At 55.9% G+C, this 13,338-nt stretch overlaps 3 protein-coding genes across 6 annotated transcripts in view; 2 read left to right on the top strand and 1 right to left on the bottom strand.

Annotated features, from left to right (window-relative positions):
* LSM7 (LSM7 homolog, U6 small nuclear RNA and mRNA degradation associated) overlaps positions 1-13,338 on the top strand; it is a 154,262-nt gene that overhangs the window by 33,663 nt on the left and 107,261 nt on the right. The gene's annotated exons all lie outside the window — the stretch shown is intronic.
* Positions 1,699-8,387, top strand: DUS3L (dihydrouridine synthase 3 like). Of its 3 annotated transcripts, none has more exons than XM_062618656.1 (13): positions 1,730-1,823; positions 1,925-2,243; positions 2,868-3,452; positions 3,919-3,960; positions 4,058-4,210; positions 4,481-4,597; positions 4,912-4,977; positions 5,054-5,164; positions 5,615-5,711; positions 6,227-6,302; positions 6,583-6,771; positions 6,852-6,980; positions 8,254-8,387. In XM_062618656.1, the coding sequence occupies exons 1-13, from the start codon at positions 1,774-1,776 to the stop codon at positions 8,324-8,326; spliced, it is 2,007 nt and encodes a 668-aa protein (XP_062474640.1). In that variant the 5' UTR covers positions 1,730-1,773; the 3' UTR covers positions 8,327-8,387. The 3 variants fall into 3 exon arrangements, with proteins under 3 accessions (XP_062474641.1, XP_062474640.1, XP_062474642.1); XM_062618658.1 differs by having other exon boundaries at positions 1,794-1,867; XM_062618657.1 differs by lacking the exon at positions 4,912-4,977 and having other exon boundaries at positions 1,699-1,823.
* TIMM44 (translocase of inner mitochondrial membrane 44) overlaps positions 9,596-13,338 on the bottom strand; it is a 36,242-nt gene continuing 32,499 nt past the window's right edge. For both annotated transcript variants that reach the window (XM_062618672.1, XM_062618670.1), the window contains 4 exons: positions 12,813-12,863; positions 12,308-12,397; positions 11,730-11,840; positions 9,596-10,951 (listed from right to left, as the gene is read on the bottom strand). In XM_062618672.1, the coding sequence (XP_062474656.1) occupies positions 10,832-10,951; positions 11,730-11,840; positions 12,308-12,397; positions 12,813-12,863 (372 nt within the window). In that variant the 3' untranslated portion in view covers positions 9,596-10,831. The remainder of the gene's footprint in view (positions 10,952-11,729; positions 11,841-12,307; positions 12,398-12,812; positions 12,864-13,338) is intronic.

Below are 13,338 nucleotides of genomic sequence, written 5' to 3' on the forward strand. Positions count from 1 at the left end.
TACATCAGCAGCAATCTCCCACCTGCTTCCTGTGGCCTCTGCCCCTTCCACAGTGACCCAGCAAAGGGTGTCAGAACATTCCTGCGCTGCTCTGAAGGCATCCAAACAAGTGTGAGCAGCCCAAGTTTCCATCCCAGCTGCGGAGGGGACCTCTGGGGGCTGCTGCAGAGCCTCATTTGTCAGCTCACAAATGGAGCAGCCAGAACCAGGGGCTTGACACATCCCAACCTTGGTGCTGGAGCGCGGGGAAGGGGCAGGTCCGTTAACACACGTGGCTTGTTTAACTTGGACGTTGAAGCTGCCTTAGTTCTCGCTGGTTTAGAGCTCACACTTTCCTGTAGCCAACCTTTCCTTTCGTTCCTGCCTCCTGGGCCTTTCCCAGTCACTCCTTGGGTACTGGTTTGCTTCAAAGCTGCTTTAGTGCTGCTGAAGGGGATTGAGGTGAGAGCTCCGGCGGTCCAAGCACCACACTCACCCATGAAAGCCGCCCAGCTCCTCACTCCCCAGCCCCATTTCCACCCTCAGAACGCCCCGAAAGCAGCAAGGGGTGAAGCACCACCGAGAGCATCACCTCTCTGGACCAGACCCCCTGCATCCTTCACCCACATCCTCCACCAGCCACGGGTGGACACGAAGCTGCTTGGCTGCGTGTGGCTGAGCCCCTGGCACCTTGGCCTGTGTCCGGCTGAGATTCGGTGCCCAGGAGGCGTTGGCAATCCCAGGGGATGTGTTGGGAAGTTTGCTCAAGGCTCAGCCTCATGAAGGGAGCAGATCCGAGAGTCTGTGACCTCAGCTGATGCAGCGAGCCCGAGCGCTCTGACTTCAGGCTTATTGCCCTACGACAACAGCAATGAAATCACTTCATTGATCCCCAGGGCCTCATTCCCTCCCTTCCTGCCCTCAGCCAGGCCGGCGCTTGGAACAGCACTCTGCATTCCTCGCGTTTCACTTCCAAACTAATGAATACCCCATCAGCCCAAAGCTCCCCTTGGCAGCAGCCCCGCTCCATCACACAACCTGCCCACCCTCGGCAAGGGCAGGAGCGCCCTGCCAGGCTCCCAGCCCTTCCCAAAGGGCGTTTCTGATGGAGAGCCTGCAGACAACAGCACTGAGGCAGCGGGAAACAGGAACACGGGGAAACCGAAGCCCCGTGCGCACAAACAACCCCTCCTGTGCTCCTAAACCAGCCCAACACGGGGGTCACTCCCCGAGGCCACGAGCAGAGCTGCCCTTGCCCAGCCTCTAGCAGCACCTAAAGGCAAAAAGCACGCGTTAGCATCAGCCTGCTCCCGCACCACGGGGCCGGGCTGGAAGCACGCTCATGGGAACGGAGAGGGCGTTCCTGACGGAGCTGAAAAGGCCTCCAAGGCCCTTAGAGGGGACGGGAGATGCTTCTTCAGTGGGACCCCAGGAACGGGAGACAGCCCCCATCAGGACGGAACCCAAAACGGGGGGGCAGAGCGGCCTCCTCCATCCCTCCGCGGCAGAGGAAGGTGCAGGGAGCACGGAGCCCTCCCACGCTTCTGCCAGGCTGAGCTTGGGGACAGCTCCGGCTGAGCACCCGAAGCAACCGGACCCTGTATTGAGCGCTTAACCCCGGCCCGAGGCCTCCCTCCCGCTCAGCACCCGCAACATCCCCAGCCCCCACCCGGGCGGACGCGGAGCCGCCCTGAGCCCGCACCGCCTCAGCCGCCCCTTTTATACCGCCCGCCAGGCCCCGCCCCCGTCACGTGGTCCCGGCGCGCCTCTCGCGTCATCGCTGTGCGCGGCAGCATGGCGGCGGCGGCGGCGGCGGCCCCAGGGGTGGCGCCGGTTCGAGCCCGGTGAGTGCGGGCCCAAGGCCGGGTCCCCCCCATAACCCCCCCCGGTACGTGCCCGGCCCCTCCGCCCCCCGCCGGGGCCTCACGGTGCTGGGGCTCGGCAGGTTCCTCACCTCCAAGGAGCAGTTCCACGCGTACCTGCGGGACCGGGGCGAGGAGGAGGAGGAGAAGAAGGAGGAGGAGGAAGAGCAGCAGCAGCAGGAGGAGGAGGAGGAGGAGGTCGGCGTCGGCCAGGGCGAGCCCCCCGCCAAGCGGGTGAAGGCAGAGGACACCGGGCGGGATGAGGAAAGCCGAGAGGATGCTGCTGGAGCCGGGGAGAAGGAGCCCGTGGGGCGGAAGCGGGCGCGGGGGCAGAACAAGAGCAGACCCTGCATGAAGCCCAAGCTCTACGAGCAGAACCGGCTCTGCCCGGCGGTAACGCAGGTGGAGCACGGGGGAGCCACGCCGGGAATGGGGGTTTGGGATGCAGGAGAGGGGCTCTTCATCAGGGCGGGAGCGATAGGACAAGGGGTGATGGGTTCAAACTGGAACAGGGACGTCCAGGTTGGATGTAAGGCAGAAGCTCTGCCCTGTGAGGGTGCTGAGGCGCTGGCACAGGGTGCCCACAGAAGCTGTGGCTGCCCCATCCCTGGCAGTGTTCAAGGCCAGGTTGGACACAGGGGTTTGGAGCAAGCTGCTCCAGCGGAGGGGGTCCCTGCCCGTGGTTGGAACTGGATGGGCTTTAAGGTCCCTTCCAACAAAAAACATTCCATGCTTCTATGATCCCTTCCTGGCCAAGGGCTCCATTTCTTTTTAAGCACATTGAAGCTGCCCTGGGGCAGGGATTGGGTAGCAGGGGCTGTGCTGGCTGGGAGGGATGAGGCAGCATGGGCTGAGCAGGACAAGTCAAGACATCCCCATTTGGGTGCATCAGTGCCCTCCTGCAGCATCTCATGGGGTACCCAGCATCCCTGGGTGCCCAGCGCAGCTCTGGGCCGGGGCAGACTCAGCTCGGCTGGGTCTGAAGGTGCTTGTGCAGAGGTTTTCACCCCTCGTTCCTCTTGGAAGGGCTCTGCAGACAAGTGCTTCTTCGGGCCGCGGTGCCGGTTCCTTCACGACCTCGGTGAGTACATGGCCCTGAAGCCACCGGACCTGGGCTGCCGCTGCGTCCTCTTCGAAACCTTTGGCAAGTGCACGTACGGGGTCACTTGCCGCTTCGCCCGGGCCCACCTCGGGGATGGTTTCCAGAACATCATCAACACGGAGCTGGCCGGGCAGTGGGAAGGGAAGGCGCTGGTGAGGAACAGCCTCTCCAAGGAGCTCCAGCACCGCCTGCGCAAGAGGAAGTTCAGCTTCAGGAGGGCCGAGGAGTTCCTGCGTGCTCTGGCCAAGCCCCGTGGTGGTGGCAGGAAGGGAGGCAACGCCACGGGGTGTTCTGCAGGGGAGCAGGAGGTGCCCAACTGTGCAGCACCCCAGGAGGGCCATGGGGACGATCCCGCCTGTCCTGTGCTACCAGAGCAGGGAGAAGATCCCAAAGCAGATGGCTTGCAGAGTCCCAGCCCTACAGGTGATGAGGAGGCGTCCTCCATCCAAACAGTGGGCCCAGTGACGGACGAAGACGTGATAAAACCACGGCCGTGTGAGAAGAAGAAGGTGAGGATTTGGCTGAGGGCTGCTCTCTCTTGTGTACCTGATAAGAGACTGGGTGAGAGGCAGGCAAAGGACAAAGTTGCCTGGGAACCACGTTAGTGTCATGAGGGGAAGGACGCAGGGATTTGGTGTTGTCCTTGGAGGGGTACTGCCCAGAGCATTGCCTCCTGCCTCTCCTCCTCGTCACCTCCATCCTTGCCTCCATTACCCAGTCTTGCATCCTTCTCTGTCTGTAACTGCTTTGAGTTTCCCCCAAGCTGAGCAGGATTGAGTGGATCAGGTTTCTGGTTCTTCTATCCAAATGGTAGATTCTCAGGGAATAGTTGAGGTTCTCCAACAAAACGGTGTTTTCCTGGGTTACCCACTGAGTTTCACCCAAGGCAAGCGATAACACTGCTAACAGAGATCTTCCTGTTTAACCACTGCTGGTTCAGCTCTGCTAACGTGCTCCTCCGTCCTTGTTTCCCAGCTGGAAATCCAAGGCAAGCTCTACTTGGCTCCACTGACCACGGTAGGTGGATAGTTCTGTCCTTGCTTCACAAGTTGGGGTCACTGCATTCGGAACAGGGCAAAGCTGCTGACAGAGCATCTCCCCGTGTCCCCTGCAGTGCGGTAACCTCCCCTTCCGAAGGATCTGCAAGCGCCTGGGGGCAGATGTCACCTGTGGGGAGATGGCTGTGTGCACCAACCTGCTGCAGGGCCAGGCCTCCGAGTGGGCTCTCCTCAAACGCCATCACACCGAAGACATTTTTGGGGTGCAGGTGAGCGCTGTCATCCTGACAACCAAGCGGGTGAGAGCTCATGGGATGGCTTGGGGTGGAAGGGACCTTAAAGCTCCTCCAGCTCCACCCCCTGCCATGGGCAGGGACCCCTTCCACTAGAGCAGCTTGCTCCAAGCCCGTGTGGCCAACCTGGCCTTGAGCACTGGGATGGGGCACCCTGTGCCAGGGCCTCAGCACCCTCGTGATGATACCTCACTTCTGAGGAGCAGCGCTGCTGCTGGAGCTCCTGCCCCTGTCCCTCTTTGGTAGCTGGAGGGAGCGTTTCCAGACACGATGACCAAATGTGCCGAGCTCCTGAACCAGACAATTGAAGTGGACTTTGTAGACGTCAACGTCGGGTGTCCCATTGACCTGGTCTACAAGAAGGTAAGAAGATGTTCTGCGGCGTGGTTTGCTTCCTTCAGGAGATGCTGGTCTTTCTCATTCCTCACTACCCGATCTGATCCAGAGCTCCCAGTTCATTTGTGGGCCCTAGGCTTCAGCGAAGAAGCTGTTCAGAGATGGTTGCCTGTCTCTGACCCAAGCTGGGAGGGAAAAGGGCTGTGGGTTTTTAATTGAAGAGTCCCCCCCATCTCCAAGTCTTCCTTGCATCCCTGAGGGCTGCCATGGAGCAACTCCAGGAGCCTCTTCCCTCCGAAAGGAGGCAGCAAGTCCTGCCTGTGCCGCGTTGTGTCCCGCAGGGAGGAGGCTGTGCCCTGATGACTCGGTCCAACAAGTTCGAGCAGATCATCCGGGGCATGAACTCGGTGAGTGGGGGCAGCAGGAGAGGAACTGATGGAGCCAACCCCTGCCCCAGCCCGGCCTCATTCTGCTGTGGTGCAGGTGCTGGATGTGCCGCTGACCGTGAAGATCCGGACGGGGGTGCAGGAGAAGATTAACGTGGCTCATAAACTCATCCCCAGGCTCCGGGAGTGGGGAGCAGCCATGGTCACGGTACAGGGACCCTTGCTGTGGTGCCTGGGGAGCTCTGCTTCCATGTCCCAGAGCACAGCGTGGGGGTGACCTTCCCCTTCCCCACAGCTTTCAAGCACCTTTGACCAGCTGCCTCCTGTTTTTTAGCGTTTCCTGCTAATAACAGGTTAAAATGGGGGTGCAGAGAGCATCTTCCTGCATGCTCCTGAGCCTTATATCCATTACAGGGGGAGATTGTTCCTTGCAGTGCTCTGGGAACAGAGGTTTTGCCCAAATAAGCCTCCTTACGGCAGGGTTGGGAAGTGATGGGACCATCTCGGGTGCATGGGGATGGGTAGATCCTGCCCACAGTGAATATTCCCTTTGACTCCTGGGGTGGGCTGCAGCTCCAGAGGGATCCCTTACCCCAGCCTCTTCCTCTCTGCCTCCTCCTGGCATTCCATGAGGTCTCGCTGTGACTTCCCTCCCCAGCTCCACGGCCGCTCCAGGGAGCAGCGCTACACGAGGAGCGCTGACTGGGACTACATAGCAGAGTGTGCCCAAGTAGCCAGCCCCATGCCTCTGTTTGGTAGGTGATGCTGTTGTGTTGTCTTGTGGACTGAAGGTGCTGAGGGTTTGATCTTAAAAGGACAAACCAGCCCCCCCCAAGGACATTTGGCCTGGGGGAAAGGCTGGAGCATCCCTGGTGGTTGTGATGAGGACGATGGAGTCTTGTGCTGATCTGCCCATGTGCCTGGGGCTGTGTGTGATGAGCACTGAGCAGAGGAGATGGAGGAGGACAAGGAACAGGCACCAACCACGTGGGTTTTAGCAGATGCTTTCTCCCGTGGGCACCATGGCACAGACAGTCCCAGCTAAACCTTCAGGGTAGGAGTTGGGAGAGGAAGAGGGGAGAAGGCTCTGACGTTCCCCTTACAAGGAAAAGGAATGGGATACATCTGTGGGGCGTTTCTGATTCAGAAACAGGAGCCCCAGAGCCTCTTTGGGCAATCTGGCGCTTGGCCCCTGTGTCCATTCTGAGCTTTATCCCATGCCTGGATTAACATCACTTTGACCGCTGGCTTCTCCCTTCCTTCTGGACAGGGAATGGTGATATTCTGTCTTACGAAGATGCGAATCGAGCCATGCAGACGGGAGTCTCGGGAATCATGATTGCAAGGCAAGTGCCTGGGTTTCCCCTTTGCTATTGCTGCAGGAGTCCAAAAAGGATGGAGAAAAAGATCCTTCTATAAGCCCAAACCGTGAGAAATTCCCTCCTGGTGAAAGTCCTCTGTGGAAATGGGTTAAAGCTGTTCCCATCTGGGGGAGCATCCAGCAGCTTCCCGTTTGAAACGGGGAACTGGGCTGGCAGAGAAGTGCTGGGAAGTCTCTTAAATGAGTTGGCATCTTCAGAAGCATCGGCCATGGCAATAACGATGCCCCTTGGGTTTTGGCTGCAGAGGGGCACTCATCAAGCCGTGGCTTTTCACTGAAATCAAGGAACAGAGGCACTGGGATATCTCCTCCAGCGAGAGATTCGAGCTCCTCAGAGACTTCACCAACTACGGCCTCGAGCACTGGGGCTCCGATACTCAGGGAGTGGAGAAGACCAGGAAGTTCCTGCTGGAATGGCTCTCGTTCCTGTGCAGGTGATGCCTCCCAGCTGAGAGGGAAGCCCGTGCCCTCCTGCGCACAGCACACGCTGCCATTGCATTGCGTCCCATTGCAGGTACATTCCCGTTGGCTTGCTGGAATTCCTACCTCAGAAGATTAATGAGCGGCCGCCCTACTACATGGGGAGAGACTACCTGGAGACACTGATGGCGAGCCAGAACGTGGATGACTGGATCAGAATAAGGTCAGAAAGCGCTGAAGCTCATTTCAGTTCCTACAAGGGACATCCCAGAGCCCTGCAGTGACTTCGTGCATCCTCCAGAGGGGTGGTTAGGAAGCAGCGAGGGGCAACCAGGGCTTTACTTCAGGGTTTGAGCTGAGTTTGGAGCTGTCATGAAGAGCTCTCCCAGTGCCTGCATCAGCTTCAGCAGGTCCTGCAGTGCCTCTCGCTGAGCGCTCTCATGCCGCGTTGTTCATCCCAGGACACACGGAGGAACCAAGGGAGGAAGCACAACCATGGGGTGTCTCAGGCTTTCAGCATCAGATCCCTGTGTGCTGTCTGGACAGCCCTGCCCTGCCAGGCCCGCATCCTGTTCCCATCCCCAGGCTGGGAGAGCTGAGCACGTCCCCCCTTTTCCATGAGCTGAGATCTGAGTCCATGCAGCAGAGAGCAGGAAACTGGTTTTCCCCAAGTCCTCAGGCACTGGCTTGAGCTGTCTTTGCAGGCTCAAAAATGAGAGCTGGAGCAGGCAGCTGCTGTTCCCCAGCTCATGGAAACAGAGATGAGCAAAACCAGAGCTTGGCTACAGCCTTCTGTGGCTTTGCTGATCCTCATCCGTTCTCTTAGCACTGGGACCAGCTGCCTAAAGCCACGTTACGAGCACAGCGAGTTTTGATCAGCACTTCTAAATGCCGTTTTCCAAGCAGAACCTGCCCACGTGAGGCTGCTCAGCGTCCCCTCTGGTCTCTGCAGTGCCATTTATAGCCAGAACTCAACATTTTAGAGCAGTTGAGGTTTATTCATTTAAGCTCATTTTAAGGAGACACTAACTAGAAGCAGGGCTCTCTAGCTCTGCTTTTGCGCTGGAGATTGAGGCTCTTGCTGTGCAATTCTGTGCCCTGCTGGGATACTCTGACATGGCTTATGGAAAGCTTTAGTGATGCTGAAGCATCCAGGAAATAAGTTAAACCTCCTGGACTATAAAGCAAATGACTGCACTGAAAAGGCAACGTGTGAAACAGTTGTTAGTCTTAAGCCAGGCTAAATCTGAGTGTGGGAGAACTGCTTTTCATCATCGTAGGATCTGCCCTCCAATGCTTTTTGGCACTACGAGGGGTTTGGCTCTGCACGAGCACAGTGAGGGGTGGGGAGGAGCTTCTCAGAGGCTGGGGGTGATTTCCAGGTTCATTTGACCCCTGTGGCTGCGCTCGCCATCGCTGCAGAGCCCCCAGGGTACCGGTGCCTCTTGCACTGACCACAAACCTCACCTGCTCTCTCTTGCACTCTTGTCTTCCAGCGAGCTGCTGCTGGGCCCCGTGCCCCCCAGCTTCACCTTCCTGCCTAAGCACAAAGCCAATTCCTACAGATAGGGCTGAGGAGGCCCCTTTCCCATGGCCTGGAGTCAAGAGGAGGCGTTGGGATGGTGCGTGCAGGCTCTGAAAGGAAATAAAGCTGTGACGTTCGTAGCAGTGTGGCTGCTTTCACACCCGGTGCCTGCCCCACGTTGTGCTGCGGCCTCACCAGCGCAGACCCAGCTCTGAAGTCACCAGGATGGAGGCCAGGAGGGATCTTTGGCCTCCGGTTCCCAGCAGCAGTTGTCCTGACTCCCCCACACCACACAGTGCTCAGAGCAGCAACGAGAGGCCTCTTCCTACCACGATGGCTTTGGTAGTGCCAGATCCTCCCGGTACAAGGAGGGGATGTTCTAACCCAGCCCCTGGGGGCCTGTAAAGGGCCAACAGCCCCAGCATCCCGTGATGGGATGTTGAGCAGGATCCAGCCAGGGAACAGCAGTCCCCTTCCAAGGGGGATCTGCAGCTGCTTGTTTCCTATCAGGAGACTGAAGGACCCCACAGCACTGCTTGAGGGGGGGTTAGTGACACTGCAGCACTTCTGTGTGCCCCAGACAATGCAGCACAGGCAATGGGCACAGCTGCATCGACCACGTGGCACAAAGAGGTGCAGATGGAGCTGGGTCCCCATATGGCTCTGCTGAACCAAACTGCTCATTTTCGCCCTCAAAATGACTATAATAGCACTTGCACTCAGCCTCTGAGGGTACCCCAGGCCCCTTAACACCATAGAGGTGTGGGGAAGCAGAGTTTAGGGAATGGGGGGTGTTAGAGATTTAATGAGTGCATGCCTGTGTGGGCAGGGAGGGAACACAGGACACCACCAGGAAATGGTACGGGAGGTGCCAAAGCCCCTCTTGAGCCCCACATCTGAGCTGCTGAAGGGCACCGAGGCACCACCAGTGGGGAAGGAAATGGTGGGGGATGCCCTGCCCCTTCCCTGGGGGAGCCAGGACAGACCCGCAGCCATAGGAGAAGCTCTGGAAGCTTCCACAGCACCAGCCAAGACCCCTCCACACACACAGCAATGCCTTTGAGCAGGCCAGCAAGCCCAGGCCTACCTGGTGCTACTGGGAAATGAAGAGCCCGACCTCCAGCTCACTGAGCAGTATTCCAGACCAATGGAAAATCCTCCTCCTGCTCCTCTCTCCAAACTGGACCTGCCAGGAGTTTGCTGCTTGTGATTTACAATAAATAAAACATTAGCCCCAAGAGAATTCATTATGCCAAGAGCTAGAAGCAAAATGAGGTTCCACTTCAAAGGAACTGATCTGGACACCCGGAAGAGAAGGAAGAACTGGGAATGATTCTCTTTAATGGCAAGGAAGTGCTGACCTGCATCCCCCTGGTCTGTGCAGGGGCAGACCACAGCAGCAGGTCACTCCTTTGACTCCCTATTCCCCCAACAATATTCTCCCCATGCAACCACGCTTCCCATAAGGAGGCAGTTGAGGAACTGATCCACATCACAGCTCCCAAACCCAGAGTCTCCTGTGAGGGTACCAGCAGCTCATCCCCCAACACCTTCCCATTGCCACCAAGGGGGTGCTGTCCCCATGAAGCACGAGTCCCCCTGGTGACAACAGCCACGCTCAGGAGCCACTTCACACAGGAGATGTGTGGCTCACACCCTGTTCTCATCCCATGGAATAAATACCTGAGCTCCAGAGGTGATGTTCTACCTGATGCTGCATTTTATTGACTCCTGTGTTGCTGCTCTGTCCATCCCCGCCCCTGAGCACCATCCTAGCACCCTGCCTGCTGCCCCCTCCTAGTTACAGCCTGTCCCCCCCCACACTATCACATTAACCCAGCACAGAAAGGCAGTTGTGCACTCCTTAGTGGTACCAGTGGACACAACGAACACAGCACCCAAACCAACGTTCCCAGTGCAAAGCTGTGGCTGTATGGATGGTATCGCTGCAACCAGCCTCAAGAACCTGCCTGTTGATGCCAAACCCCTCCACACCAAGAGCATTACATGCAAACTTGTTTGTATTTGGTTTGGTAAAGTGCAAGACACTGCAGCAACAGAAGGCTTCTTGGTGTGACTCCACAAGAGTCAGCCAAGACCAATGTGCCTTAAAAGCACCTCTGAGATCTTCTGGGGGATGCTTTGAGGCCACCAGAGGATGACAGCAGATGGGAATCAGACCTGGCACGTCTCACTCTCCAATACCCACCTCTGTGCAGCACTGGAAGCACTGGGAAACACACAGGAGACAACCAGCCTCCTTCAGCCACGATTAAAAAAGGAGCCAACAGCAGCTGCTCGTGTCTCAGACCTTTCACTGGCAATCTCCCTACACCCTTACAGTGCCACAGCAAAGCAGAAGGCAGGTACTCGTCCAGTTCATGACTGGGATTGCCACAATGAGGGCACACGGAACAGCCCCCTCTTGCCAAAGGAACCAGTCCAGCCTCTTTCCCTCATCCACAGTCCATCCCACAGCAGCCAGGTGCGAGGGCAGAGATGGAGCCACTTCCAGAGAGGTACAGGAAGCCCCTGGGTTGCAACTGTCCTCAGAGAACCTGCTCAGTGCTCGATGAGGAAATGTCCAGTAGCCTCCATGCAGCGTAGGGGTTGAGCTCGTCCTGGTCTCTGCAGAGTGCCCACACGTACAGCATCCGCAGCACCTTGTCCTGGAAGGGAAATCCTGCTGTTAGAGCCTGCGGGATGCTCAGAGACCTCACCCAATGGGGACAGGCTCCAACCTCCTCCAGAGACTGCCCTCAGGAGTTCACTCTCTGGTTCTAAGCCTGAAGGTGCTGAGTAAGGACAGCAGCTGGAAACATGTTACAGCCAGGAACAGATAAACCTTTGATTTCCAAACTCAGAAGGAAGGTTTCCAACTTAGAATCACAGAATAGTTTGGGTTGGAAAGGACCTTAAGATCATCCCGTTCCAATCCCTTAGAGCCTGGACTAGAGACAGTGGTTGCAAAAAGCCAAGTCTTTATTAAATGCATGTATTAAGCCAGTCATTTCCTCCATCCCCTGCAAATGAGCTGACTCCAGCTCCCACCCTGTCTGCCAAGCATCTTTGTGCTCTCCTCTTACAGCACCCTTTGTGAAAGGAAGAACAGACCAGGATCAGGTAGAAGCTCTGGGATGGAGTTTCAGTGTACAGCAGGAGAGTTCAGTTCTGTCCCAGAGGAGCAGAACTCATGGTGATAACTACAGGCAGGGAGCTACTTAATGCTCAGTTAATGGGGTTTAACACTTTGAGAGTCTGACAGGAAGAAACAGCCCACACTGAGCTGCACCAAGGACCTAACCCACAAGGTACAGTATTATTCCTACCAGTCAATGCAGTATGTGTGACACCCCTGCTCCAGATGCACCAAGATGAATCCTAACACCCAGGATGATTAACAAGGGACTAAGAGAGAAAGCACCTCCAGCTGAGAGCATTCCTTACCGGGTCACCTTCCACCACTTCCCCTTTCTGGTTCTTAATTACCAGCACGACCTGAGCCTGGAAAGTGATGATTAAAACTGGTCCCTGCTCCATCATCTTCCCCATGGCCAGCTGCAATGGAAGAAAATCCCATCAGGAAACAATTCCTGCAGATTAGGGTATGAACATCAAGTATTTAACACCACTGCTCTGGCCTGACATAGCTAATGCTGACAATCCCACCCTCTCCAGAGCTGCACCTGGGTATTCCAATCAGGTTAGACCTTCTCCTCAATACTAATGTCACTCCATTCGGTATTTAAAGAGCTTCTTAACTGCAGTGCAGAGAGGAATGAAGAACTGAGGTTTGTTTCCCAAAGCTGTGCTCTGATAACATACAGGTCTCTTCCTGCCTCTCTTTGTGGGGATGCAGAATGCTCCAGAGGATGTTGTTCTTCAGGAACTCTGGAGTTACCTTTTGGGGTAGCCCAGCCAGTAACTACCTCCAACTTAAGTCAGAGCAAAGAAGAAAAGCCCTCCTCAGGTCATGAGTTTCTAATTCATCCTCTCTAAAGTGAAACACAGGAAAGGGCACTCACATCAATGTTGTCAATGTCCAGAATCCTGGAGTGGAACTGGAGCCCCATGGCTTTGGCTTGCTGGATGGGATGAGCAAGCTGACTGTAAGTCTAAATGAAGCAACAAACTTGTGTTACACGTTTGGATTTGTTCTGTCACGAAGAAAAAGGGATTTTCTGCTTAGAGAGAACCACCAGCAATGACAAGGAAAGTCAGGGTTTTGCAGATAGGCTGAACACAGAGGTTTTGCCAAGCATCAAACAGCTACAGCAGATGCTCTGGCCTTCACAGAACCAAAGGCTCACTAAAACCCCCACTCTTCAGCTCACAGCCAGACTATTCCAGAACTCCTGCCCATATACTTGACTGCATTAGTGTTTTCTAGTATGTTCCCTGGGGAAGCAGGTGGGCAAAGCAGGTAAGCAACATCACAGATCCAACAGCTTGCAAGCAAAGGTGGCACAATACACCTACTTATAAGGGAGAATCATCACCTTTCCAGACAGTCTGAGTAGCTCTACTCACCGCTTCATAGCACCAATCTTTGAGGATATCAAGCTCTCCAGACATCATAGACTGAAAGAGGAAATGGAATAAAATAGGAATGTTTTTCCTTTCAGCTCATCCTATAATGCTGCCTCATGACTAGAAGCATTCTGAACACTTCTACAGGTGTGTCAGCATGTATTAAGTGAGACAAATCATTCCCTGCACTGTTTTAGGATGAGAAGATCACACTTTGCTCTCTCTTAGCTTCCTCCTCTCTTCAAGCCTCAGATTTTCCAGTCTCATACAAATCCCAGCCAATTTCTGCTGTACTTCAATTCCACTGCTTTCACTCTGTCTTTCCTCACGGACTGTTACAGTGAGAGGAACTATATCCATTACACCTGAAGTCACAGCCTTCAGCAGTGCTGTCCTGAGTGGTCCTTAAAAAACATGAAGTTCCACAGACCTTCCTTGACTAGGACCATTTCTCATGAGCTCCTCTTTGCAAGCAGTCACAGACCACTTAGACTCCAGTAGTACCTACACACCAAATTCCTTCCCT

The sequence above is a fragment of the Pezoporus occidentalis genome, unplaced genomic scaffold (assembly GCF_034315485.1).
Source record: "Pezoporus occidentalis ecotype Australia unplaced genomic scaffold, CSIRO_AGI_Poc_V1 ctg202, whole genome shotgun sequence".
Classification (NCBI taxonomy): domain Eukaryota; kingdom Metazoa; phylum Chordata; class Aves; order Psittaciformes; family Psittacidae; genus Pezoporus; species Pezoporus occidentalis.